General features: G+C 40.5%; 1 protein-coding gene across 1 annotated transcript; it reads left to right on the top strand.

The window, feature by feature from the left end:
• Positions 1 to 781: 781 nt before the first annotated feature.
• bco2l (beta-carotene 15, 15-dioxygenase 2, like) lies at positions 782 to 12,456 on the top strand. The gene is made up of 12 exons (XM_031731767.2): positions 782 to 839; positions 2,600 to 2,777; positions 3,012 to 3,223; positions 3,620 to 3,735; positions 3,832 to 3,934; positions 5,874 to 6,014; positions 8,610 to 8,770; positions 9,210 to 9,380; positions 9,872 to 10,009; positions 10,697 to 10,879; positions 11,070 to 11,180; positions 11,949 to 12,456. The coding sequence occupies exons 1-12, from the start codon at positions 806 to 808 to the stop codon at positions 12,063 to 12,065; spliced, it is 1,665 nt and encodes a 554-aa protein (XP_031587627.1). The 5' UTR covers positions 782 to 805; the 3' UTR covers positions 12,066 to 12,456.
• Positions 12,457 to 12,782: the final 326 nt, after the last annotated feature.

Below are 12,782 nucleotides of genomic sequence, written 5' to 3'. Positions count from 1 at the left end.
CCCAAAACATTTTTTGCACTTGTATCTGCACGTTAGTTCGGAGTAATTTATTTTTTGTGCCACTGTGTCTTTTTAGAGCAAGAGTGGAACATCGTATATGCAGCTACCACTGGAATTACACTAAAAATATTCCTCATCACCTTTGTTTATACACATACTTTTGCAGTCGGCACCAGTGTATTGCAATCTCTAGTTTCATCAGTCCACATGAAAGAGATAACAAGCAGTGTAACCTACTGCCACGTATAATAACATTTACAGTAATTACAGACATTTTATATAATTTGATTTTAGTACAAATACACAGGGACCTTGACTGCATTGGAAAACACACATTATGTGAAGCTATGCAGAGCAGAACAGGATCAGATGAAAGCCGTAAACATGCACTCACTATGGGCAGTGGCACAGACATTTACAGTATTAATAAAAAACAGGATCATAACGTTACGTGACTTTTTCAGTTCACAAGTTTATCCTTTATGACTGATTTCACACCCAGAGCAGCTCATTTCATTTCATTTCATTTCATTTCATTCATTTGATTGTAAATAGGTAAATAGTGAAAATGTTTTTTGTCTGTTTGCTAAACTTAAGATATCAAGGCTAAAATATTATGAAGATGACCATGTTTTGCTTTTTTCCCGCTCCACTTGTTAATGATTTACTAGACTTGTATTCTGCTAGTATTGTATTGTTTAATGCCTGGACTCAGTTACTTAACAAGGGTTCAAAGGTTGAAGTTTTTTCTCCCGCACTGCATAAATCCTGTGTGTTTCTCTGCTCAAACACAGACCAACAAGCCATGTCCAAAACCGCAGAGCCCCAAACGCGCAGCTGTGAGTAGAAACCTCTTTCCGATAATGTAGCCAGAAGATGTGCACATATGCGTAAGAAGAATGAAATGGGGCTGAACCCGTCTTTTCCTGATATATTTTATTGCATTATAAAATATGTAATAGCACCGCGTTTAGTAACTGGTGAATTGAGCTCACTCCAGCCTGTTTTCTACACAAACACTAAAACCTCGAAGCCCTTACAAGAGGCTGCTTTTTGTTACCCGTGACTAAGAACAGGAGTAAGTAAATCAAAATCTCAAGTACAATAAAAAAAACAAATGTGTCGAGATATGTGGCACTATTTGACTTTGTCGCCTCCCCCTTTTACAAAAGAGAGGCAGTTTGATAGCATCAAATGTTAAAAAAGCCTTTCCATACAGTTCCACACAAAATATAGGTGTGCATTCGGTTAATGCAGTTAGGCCTGCTAGTCATAATGTTGCATTTCGAAATCAGAGCTGCAAGTTACAAAAAGACGTCCTGGCATTTTGTATTGTTCCTGCTCTAAGGACTGCTGAATCAGAGCTGGTAAAAGAATATGCACAATGTCTCATTAACAGCTTTTAGTCATTCTCAGCTGTTAACTTGAAGAGCGGCTGACAGGCCCCTACACAGTGACAAAAAAAAAAGAAAAGAACATAAATTAAAAAGATGTGCAGGATTATAGCAGCAAATTCTAACGAGGTCATTCATTTGTATCCTGACTGTACTGTTGGTGCTAGAAGGGAAACAATTCATTAAAGAAATAGCTGTTGCAAATAAACTACTGTTGCACTTATCCAAAAAAAAAAAAGAAAAAGAAAAATATATATATATATTTTTAAAAAGTAATACCTGAAGCTATTATCAACAACAGTTCTGGGCTTGCCAGTGCTGCTGTTTTGTTTTCAAGAAACTTAATTTTGAATGTAGCAGTAGGAAGCTCAGAAAATAGCCTCCTAAAAATGACAGACACACATTTAGGCGTCATTTGCAATGCTGCTGTAATCACATTCGAAACCCACCCAAATCAACATAGTAAGAGATTGTTAAAGCCTACTGTGGTTATATCTCCCATCACACATTCCCATTTTTATTGCCTGTTGTATTCGTGTGACAGCAATGAGCGAAATTCTCGCTCTGCTGATTTGTCGCAATAACGTGGTCAGGAAAACTGCGATATTGTACGCTAAGCTCAGCATGGTGCCCCGCGCTGAACCCTGAGTGTTTTGCTTTTGCTAATCACGTCACTCTCATATATATTTTACAGTTCACATTATGAGGAGAGATATGAGGTAGTGAACAGGAATGGGTTATTGAATAACAGATAAGACAGGCAGTGCAGGTGTCATTTGTAGTGCATGACCCCGGAGAGCCGTCTTTTCATACTAGCAGGAGCTGTGAAAGCATAAACCGTCTCCTATCAGAGATAATGAATGTTTCACAAAACCACTTCCCTTCACATGCAGAGTTTAAATGTTTGATTTGAGGATAACCAAACATCGGAAGAGCCAACAAAGGACATACAGGATGGAGTTGTTTACACAATTATCTCACAATAAATAAAGGTTTGCTAATTAGTCACATCCAAGGCCCCCAGTTAATGTCATCCCATGGTTTATGTCTAGGATCTAACCTCACTTTCTCCTTCAGAGTCTTTTAAGAAATGCGAGTCTGCAGCAACATGTTACCCACCAGTGCATACGACCAGTAATATAGAACACAGTGTATACTATAATGTGCTTTACCAGCCTTTCAGTGCTTCTTCTCTCCTCTCTCAGTATCCAGTAGGCAGAGATGTCCGCAGGCCAGTGGACTCGAGTGCTTGGCGCCTCTGGTCCGTTCTGCAGAGGAAACCCCCGACCCCATCCCTACAACCATAAAGGGAACAATTCCACCTTGGATCAATGGGAGCTTTCTGAGAAATGGTCCTGGGAAATTTGAATTTGGAACAGACAGGTATTTGAGGAACACTATGAAAAAAACACTGTATTACCATGGTAGATTGTAAACACATCCCTGTACTGTAGATAGAAAAGACAGTTTTCCCTCAGTGCTTGTTGAATAAGACACCGATTCCTCAAATAATTATTTTTTTCCACTCTCTTCTGTCTCATAATTCTCACAACATTCCCTCTACTTTGTCTTACATGAATATCCTGCTGGGAAATTAATTCTCTTTTTTGCTCTCAGATACACCCACTGGTTTGATGGCATGGCCATGATGCACAGGTTCCACATCCGTGAGGGCAATGTCACTTACAGCAGCCGCTTCCTTAGGAGTGACTCATTTGTCGAAAACTCAGAGAAGAACCGCATCGTGGTTTCAGAGTTTGGGACATTAGCCATGCCTGATCCCTGCAAGAACATCTTTGCACGCTTCTTGTCACGCTTTCAGACTCCGAGTACGTGCGTCTTCTTTACATATTGCATTTTCCCCGTGTGTACTCTGCTTCTGTGCAGCATGGTGTAGCACTAGCGCTGCCAAATACAGTGTTACACCATTTACTATATCAGGTTACCAGCGCAAAGTAAAAATCAAACAAAAAAATATGTGAGAAGAAAAGTATATATGGATAATCTTTCTTCAGTGCCCAGGTTCTTGACTGCACAGCAAAAGGCTTTTGCAGACAAATGAAAGCTGGGACATTACATTGTGTTTTTTATTGAGGTAAAAAGAGCACAAGTCAATATTTGCGAGTTTGGATCTCGTCGTGTGTATGCTGTAAGGGAATGGGGATCAAAAGGATGGCATAAAGTGCTCTGCTAAAGAGCTACATTTGATATGTTTTGTCTCCCAGAGCCAACAGATAATGCCAATGTGAACTTTGTCAAGTACAAGGGGGACTATTACGTGAGTACAGAAACCAACTACATGAGGAGAGTAAATCCACAAAGCCTGGAGACAAAAGAGAAAGTGAGTCAGTGAGAAATGTGTCTTTTGACTGCATGTTCCAGCTTTTTTGTAGCGAGGTCAATGATCAGAATGGTGTGTATTTTATTTTTTTATAAGGTGGACTGGAGTCAGTATATCGCCGTCAACTCAGCTTCAGCCCATCCACACTACGACCGCGATGGTTCCACGTACAACATGGGCAACTCATACAGCAGAAGTGGTAACCTGTCTTTGCTCTTTCCTTCTCAGTAGTTTACCATGTTGAGCTATGATTGGAATTTATATGATGTTCACACCCCAAAAGCCGCATTCCTGTAATGCATCTATATCCTCCTACCTGCCACACACACACACACACACACACACACACACACACACACACACACACACACACACACACACACACACACACACACACACACACACACACACACACACATGTTTATTTGCTTCAACAGTAGTCCCACAATAATCTCCTGTTTGTAAGCTCCCTGTGGGTGCTATATACCAGGTATTAATAGGATAATCTCTGGTGACAACTTTACAAAGCCTTGTAAAGCCCTATTGACGACCATAAAATGCCATATCTGGTCCATTTTCTCTCCAACTTTCATCTTCTGAGTTCCTCAGTGCAATACTCTGCACCATCTGGTTTCAGGGTTCCTGCCATCAAAGTACTCAATCGCTTCAGTCTCCTCCTCCAAATATTTTCTTCTTACCCCTTCCTGCAGCAAACATCAACCGCTGCCCTTTAGGGAGTCCCTTTGATTTCAACACGTGCATAGTTCTTCGGGGCCACTCATTCATTTTTCACTTGCTTTCACTTGCATCATCCCCCACCCTTGCTTCTTGTTACAATCACCCTTGACAGCTTGTGTGACTCTGGCAATCCCCCCATGTCAGCATTAAATAGCATTTTCTTTTTGGAATCAACTGTCCCACAAACAGCAACATTCGACTCCACACAGATGCTGCTACTTTTGCTGGTTTTGCTGGGTGTTATGGCAGAAGGTGGTTCTATGCTAAACAGCCTTTTACCTTCAGTCAAAATCACTATCAGCTCGACTTTTTGCAGTCTACTCAGTAGTAATGGAGTGCTTCTATTGGGGCATGGATGGAAAGAAATCCATTCTCACTCATTCTGACAACTGTACTTAATATGATGATGACAGGTCAAAGCAGCTCCCACCTTTATGCTTTGTCTAACCACGCTACATTCAGAATATCTTCTCATTTCCATTTTCAGCCTACTTTTTCCAGTTTTCGACATGTTTCTTCTTTTTCCATGCCAGTCTGCTCTTGTTAGTTAAAATGAGTACTGTAAAGTTTATCTGAGCTGCATCATCATTATCTGCATCATTACCTCAGCGTCAAAAGCCTCTTTCAAGCGCGCACTGTCTCCAATTAACTTTTGATGTCCTCTTCATCTTCATCACACTCAGTTCAGAATATCCGCACAACCACCTGGCACATGCACGTCAATCCATTCGATCCAGGCCACCGTCTCTGTGCAACAGACCTTCACCACTGTGCTTACTTTCTCAGTTAAGGAGAGTTACACTGTCATAATATTAAGTACAGGCAGTGGTTTGTTAAAGTTACTGCACTAATTGCTCTGAGGTCCCTCCAGTTTTGTAAATCTCAGTGCGCTTCACCTTTCAGGCTTCGTACTGTCCCACAGTTCAGCCTGCCAAATTTGTCCATTTTTGTCAAGTCATCACTTTCGCTGGAATTAGTATTTTGGTATTTCTCTGCTGATTGGAACAACCACATCTGCTACCCCTTCCCTTCCAGATCACTTAAGCATGGGTCGCTGGTCTTCCGAAGCCTGCCAGTTATACTCTTGCACTCTATGGATTGCCATTCCCAAGAACTTCCACTGAACCTCAAAGTGAACTTCAGGCTTGTTGATTCCAGTTCATTTGTCATCTTTACTATCAATATTTTTTGTTGCTGTTTTTTTGATGATGAAGATGATAGATGAAATAGGGGTGGTGTTTGGAGTGGTCCTTGCTTGTAAATTGTCTGTATGTCCGCTAACGATAAACCTCAAGATCTTTAAAGTTCTGTCCTCAGGTTTGTCTCTATGTATCTTTTGGGGTTTCTGCTTTGAAATAAAGTCAGCCTAATAACACAAGGTGATTTTGGACATTCTTTAGGATTTTTCTACAACATCATCCGTGTGCCTCCTCCTGAGGAGAAGGCAGCAATGGAGGACTCAGCCGACCTGAGTGGAGCCAAAGTGATCTGCTCCATCCCTGCGGCTGATCCCAGGAAGCCTTCCTATTTCCACAGCTTTGGTGAGAAACACACTACAGCATAACAAAGAGTTCCCCCCACCTCGCTTTTCAGAGTTGTCTGCATGCTGGATGTAAACTGAAGTAAAATTAATGAATTCTGGGAGAGTTTTTTGCTTTTTTTCCAGCACTGGCTGGGTGAATCTACTTCAGTGAAACTTTTTAATGCTCTTATTAATCACTGATTTTAATTCCAGTCTTGCCCTCCTTTTTGTCATTCACAGTTCCTTTGTCTTTCATTTCAGCTCTCTGTATCTCTCCTCCTCTTTTTAATTCTACCTCCAAGTTTCACAATTTTTTCAGCCAAGTATTTACTGTAGTTTTTTCCACGGCTTAAATCTGACAGGACTGCTAACAAGATAGCTATAATTTGCATGTTAATGTTTCAATGTTTGCTGTCCAAATGTTATTCAGTTTCTGCTTGTCTACACACTCACCGGTGTCTTACTTACAACTAACTAGCACCAGGCTGGATCCTCTTTTGCCTCCAGAACTGTCTTAATTCTTCATTGCATAGATTCAACAAGGTGCTGGAAACATTACTTAGAGGTTTTGCTACATATTGACATGGCAGCATCACACAGTTGCTGCAGATTTGTCAGCTGCACATCCATGATGTGAATCTCCCATCCCTCCACATCCTAAAGGTGCTCTACTGGATTGAGATCTGGTGACTGTGGGTTTCATTTGAGGACTGTGAACTCATTACGATATTGAAGAAACCAGGTTGAGATGGCAGAACTTTGTGAAAGCACCCATCAGAAAATGGATACATTTGGTCCGCAACAATGTGTCAGGCAGGCTGTGGTGTTTAAGCGATGCTCAGTTGGTACTAAGGGCCCCAATATGTGTGATGAAAATATTCCACAGCACTGACATCAGCCTGAATCATTCATACAGACAAGCTGGAGCCATGCTTTCATGCTGTTGCGCTCAACTCTGACCCTACGGTCTGAATGTTGCAGCAGAAATTGAGACTTTTGTCCAATTTTGATGACCCTGTGCAAATTGCAGCCTCATCATGCTGTTCTTAGCTGACAGGAGCTTAGCTAATAAGTGGTTATCTTTGTTACTGGTGCTTTCTTATAAGCTGGAAGCAGTCTGGTCATTCTCCTCTGACCTCTGACATTTTCCCCAGATAAGCGCCACTATTTGGAAATTTTCTTGAGATGCTTGTCTGGGAAAGTCCCAGAAGATGAGAAGTTTCTGATACAATCAGGCCAGCCCGTCAATGACCATGTCACATTCAAAGTTACTTAAATCACCTTTCTTTCTAATTCTGATGCTTGATTTGAACTACTGAATGGTTTGATGCCTTATGATTGGCAGATAAGTTAACAAGCAGTTGAACAGGTCATCCTAAATATGTGGCTGTAAGTGTAGATATCTGTAAAAGATCTATAAGAATACTGTTGACCATTTAAAACTATATTTGGTGAAAATTGTGATGAGGGGTAGGATCTGCTGGGACAACAAATTCCTGCAGCAACTGTACAAACACAGGGTGTGAGTAACGTCAATATCATAAAAAGCTTGGCATGTAATATGAAGGTTATTGTTGTGGAGGAAGGTTTAGCAGGCTAATGACTGCATGAACATGAGTTGGGTTAATATGACTACACAGATCATGATTAGATGTTACCAATCAGCTGAAGCAAAAAGTTGATAAATAAGCTACTGATAATTGAACTTAAGCTGACACTAGCTAATGAAAGCCTGATTCTCTGGTTGATCTAACCCAGTCTTGCCCCACTTGGCTTTTACATTGCTTCAGTTCCCTGATTATATCTATGTCTATATTACTGGCAGCCCACCCATGTTCTGCCAGACTTTCAGACACCAAGAAATCCCGCAAGTGTGGGAAGATTGTTCAGCAATCCAGGTTGCGTACAACATCTCTTGGTAGAGTTGGTGGATAGTCATGTTTAGTGCTTATGTGCAAAATCAAATGTCTTGATGCTAGACTTGAACCTAATGTTCCGGTTACATGCAGGTACATACTGATGGTCGATAATCTAAAGGGAAAACATGACCCTTTGATAACTATTGGTAGAAATCTGGTGGCTCTGTTATACTGTGGGGGTGTTTCGTGGCATGGTGTGGGTCCACTTGTCTTCTTAGAGTAAAAGGTAGCTTTATATCTAAAACAAGTTGTTTTTAGCGCTCTTTACCTTTATCCTGTGAATAAACACTTCCATCTATATGGCAATAGTCTCTTCAAGGAACATATTAAAATTATGTGAATGCTATTTTGTCAGTAATTTTTGATAAAATGGTTGCGGTGGTGGTGCCTTTAAAAGAATTGTATCCTGTCACTAAAGTAGAGCACTACAGCTGTGGTAGAACCCATGCCAAGGTGCATTCAAGTTACCAATATGATTTTTGCTAGTTTTTCCTGTAATTTGTCACCAGTCTATAAATAACTGCTGAAATAATGTGAGAGTTTTAGTCTTAGTTTCCCCAAAACAGCACTGATTAGTTACACTACATCTGCAACAACAAGGGAATTCATTGTTACACTATGCACACGAAACCATTTACATCTTTTATGTGTCTTTTAATGCAGCCACTTCTTACTGTGTGTGCCTCCCTCTCTAGTCATGTCGGAGAACTATATTGTGTTTGTTGAGCAGCCAATCAAGATAGACCTGCTGAAGTTCATGCTGTACAAAATACAGGGGAAGAGCTTTAGCAAAGTCATGACCTGGGAGCCTCAGCATGCAACAATCTTCCATCTGGTCAACAGACACACCGGAAAGGTGACTTATATTATAACACATATTTACTGTATACAATCAAGGGTAAAACAGGAAACACACAATCACAACCAGCTGCCGAGGAGTCGGAACAGGGAAAAAAAAGGAAAGCTGTAAGCTGATCTCTTCATGCACTATTACATTTTTTTCATATTTATTTTGATGAAACTACACTCTGATGGTGTAGCCTTTCCTCATGTGTTGTTGCTCTCAATTTTTTCATCTCATTACACAGCATACCCATTAAGCATATAATAACAAACTTTCAAAATGATAAGGTGCAACTCAATAACATTCGTGCCAAGCAGGGAGCTTGTCTTCAATTGTGAAAAAAACCCCAGCACATCACCTCGTTTGTCTTTTTTTTTTTTTTAACTTTGTCTTATTTTCTTGGTATTGTACGATTCTGAGTCCTCACTGGTTGATGTTTCTGGTCTGACAGAAGAGTGAAGTGAAGTACTATACAGGACCCATGTTTACGCTCCATCAAATCAACGCTTTTGAGGACAGTGGGTTCTTGGTTATGGACATGTGCTGTGGGGACGATGGCGAGCTCATTGGGGAGTTCACGCTGGAGAACCTCCGAAGAAATTCAGGAGAGGAAATAGACGAGGTAAATGGCTTGAGTTTGTTAGTTTGTTATCAGTGAACAGCTCAGATTGAAATGCTGGCTTTTACCAAAACAACAACACGAGTGACTTCCACATAATGGTGTTTTTGTATCCATCATTGTTCAGCTAGTATTTTGTTTTGCATTCATAACATTACCCTCCTCCACCCTGAAACCTAAAATATGAATCAGCGAGGATTTGTGGAGGATTTGTCTGTTTCTTAGGCATAGACTGTTCAATTGCCTCCGATGTTTTCTTATTTTTTTCTTCCTCTTCTTCTTACTTGTCAGTTTCCAAAGAAATAGGCTTTGGAAATATCTGTGATTTCAAATGTGGTGGAGTGTATTACTTTCATCAAAACATAGGAACATGGTTTTGTGACAGTACTTTGTATCTGTTTGGCTGTGATTGTTCCTGAGGTTGCGCCGCACCTTTTATTCAAACACAGATAGTTGGGAGTTTTTTTTCATATCCCTCTGATTTCTTTTGGCAGTTTTATAACTCATTGTGCAGAAACCTTCCAAGAAGATATGTCCTACCACTGACCGTGGATGAACAAACTCCTGCAGATGAAAATCTTATCACTTTGCATAACTGTAAAGCCACGGCGAGGATGACAAAACCTGGAGAGGTACGAGCCAATACATTTCCTGGATTTAGTAGTAAGATTTTTAACAGTACATTACTGGTTGTACTGGGAACAGGTGAAGACGGAGGCCTATAATCATGATGAATACAACCAATTTACTCCCACACATTCTCTGCAATTATCCAGCGTGATGAAAGTTACTTTCTGCAAGAGAGTAATTTCACGAGTTACAGCAGATAAAAATGATGTGTCCACTATTCAAGTGAATAATTAGAGTTTAACGGCTTATGCATCCTCACACATGCTCGCTCTCCACCGCTTTCTTACAGCAGAATAAAGCTGAAAGAAAAATGTGATCTTTTAGTTGTCATGACTACCTGTGTGACACTGTCCTCCGTTGTTGTTCCGAGAGTGCATGCAGCAACTGAAAAACATCTGTTAAAGTGCTCCTGCGACCAGAGTCACAGAAAAAAAGATAAAAGAAAACTGAGAAAAATATTGCTTGCTCGTTGCACGTGAAGTTACATTTATTTCTAAAGTAAAATGAAGAGAAATTCATTTATTGTTAACTAATGGATGCTCTGGCCCTTTTGCAGGAATCCATTCATTTCCCTGTCAGAGAGAACAATGCTGTACTGATTTGCAGGACCAATGAAATCATGTCTGTCACTATGTCTCAATTTTTGGCTAAAGTCTTGCACTGATTTGAGCAAAACCCTCATCCTGCAGGTTTACATGACCCACGAGGAGCTTCACAATGATGAGCTGCTGCAGTTCGGTGGCCTTGAGTTCCCTCAGATCAATTATGGCCAGTTCAATGGCAGGCCTTACCGCTACTTCTACTCCTGTGGCTTTGGACACGTTTTCAGTGACTCCCTGCTCAAGATGGATGTCCACACCAAGGAGCTTAAGGTTTTCTATCAGTCAAAGAGTACACTTAGAGAAACCTCATTGTTAACTGAGCCGGGTATTACCACATCAAAGCTATTTCTACTTCTGTTTCTTTATCATATCGAGGGCAGCAGTAGGTTGTGTGAGTTGGTTTTCTAACATGAAAAAGTTGAGAGTAAGGGGTATGTTTATGTGATCTTCCCCTGTCTAGGCGTGGCGTTATCCCGGCTTGTACCCGTCTGAGCCTGTCTTTGTTGCTTCGCCTAAAGCTACTGAGGAAGATGATGGAGTTGTCTTGTCTGTCATCATCACACCCAGAGAAGTAATTGAAACCATTTATCTGAGAGAGATATTCACCTTTTATGGTATTTGTGCATCACTGTTACAGATAAATAAGGCTAAAATTAGTTTGTCAACACAATAAAAATGAGCAGATAACTGTGAAAATGTATGTGGCCCGGATATGGCCATTGGTATTTTCTTCTAGGGTAGCCTGACTGATCCATCCAGGGTGAGTCTGGGGCTAGATGTCATGTGCTTTATAATATTTTAAGACTCGTGTGGCCCACACAACATTTGACTGTGCCATAAACTTTGCCAGAAGGGCCAAAAGTAGCCAAAATAATACCAAAATGTGTCCACACGGTGACGTCTATATGACTGTGAGTCATTTACCTTCACAGAGTGTTTCTTATATTGTAATGCTTACTCTGAGTTTCTTTAATCTTGCCTGTGGCAATACTACACTAAACACTTTTAAACAATAAAAGCTAAATTGAAAAACCCATTGTGGAAACTAACTGGAACTAAACTGAATTTGAAAAGAAAACACACACACATATAAAAAACTAATGAAGGATATAAACAGAAATCGGGTGTATACAATGAAATTTATAGAGGAAAAAATATACATAATAATAAACAGACTGTTATACTCTTATTGCAACCTGAGCAGACACATATTTTTACTATGCATGGGAGAAGACAAATGCTTTGGTGCTCTCGGTATCATTATAGCAAGAAGGGAGATCTGTGACCTTTTTTTTCCCCTTCCAATAACATATTCTTCCTCCTCTGTATCTGTTTCCAGGAGAAAAGTACTTTCCTGCTTGTTCTGGATGCCAAGACCTTCTCTGAGCTGGGCAGAGCAGAGGTCCCTGTCAATATCCCATATGGGACCCATGGTGTGTTTAACGAGATGGGCTAGATTTGCCACTCTTTGCAACTCTGTGGCAAATTGCTGAAATTGAACCAGCAACCAGCCACTTTATCCCCAAAATAGAAAATCTCTGTCGATGTCGTTCCCTGTAAAACTCCTGAACTGTAAAAGACAGAAAGAAATAAGAGCTTGGAAAAACTGCACACTCATGCCATTTGTTTGTGCCTCCTTGATGGGAATAGGTGCATGTCCCCACCGTGTGCTGCCATTACTGTTAGAAAGATGGCAATCTTTTGGAGGCTAACAAGACAGAGAGCCCAGCATGGCATCGGAACACTGATATAGTTTGTCCTCTATGTGTCCTCGTGATCTCTTGTAAGAATTTCAAATTGTGCTTTCCTTTCAGTGCATACATTAAAATAAAATATGTTTCCCTTTTTTTTCGGTTAAAGTGTTTTTGCATCATCATACCACTGGAAACGCTATACTCCCAGGGAGAACAGAACAGCACTTAGGATACATAAAAATGCATCAGAGGAAATTCAATTTCTGTCAAAGTAATGTGATAGAAATGGACAACGTCTGAAATGCCTGGAAAACAAATGGAACTAACTGGTCGATAGCCTCCAGAGAGTCTAGCGGAGGTCACATCAGAAATTTGGTGTTGTCCATCCAAAACAAAACCCCAAACAAAGTTGTCATACGCATAAACACTAACATTTAGGACTTTGCATAGAGTGGCTTGTTATTTCATTCTATTAAGCC

The sequence above is a fragment of the Oreochromis aureus genome, linkage group 12 (assembly GCF_013358895.1).
Source record: "Oreochromis aureus strain Israel breed Guangdong linkage group 12, ZZ_aureus, whole genome shotgun sequence".
Taxonomy (NCBI): domain Eukaryota; kingdom Metazoa; phylum Chordata; class Actinopteri; order Cichliformes; family Cichlidae; genus Oreochromis; species Oreochromis aureus.
Note: the sequence above shows the minus strand (reverse complement) of the source record. Positions and strands in the feature narration are given on the sequence as shown.

Coding starts and splice junctions, on each gene's coding strand:
- bco2l (XM_031731767.2), top strand. CDS start 806: ATGTCCAAAACCGCAGAGCCCCAAACGCGCAGCT. Junction 8,771..9,209: donor TCAACAGACACACCGGAAAG/GTGACTTATATT, acceptor CTGGTCTGACAG/AAGAGTGAAGTGAAGTACTA. Junction 9,381..9,871: donor CAGGAGAGGAAATAGACGAG/GTAAATGGCTTG, acceptor TTCTTTTGGCAG/TTTTATAACTCATTGTGCAG.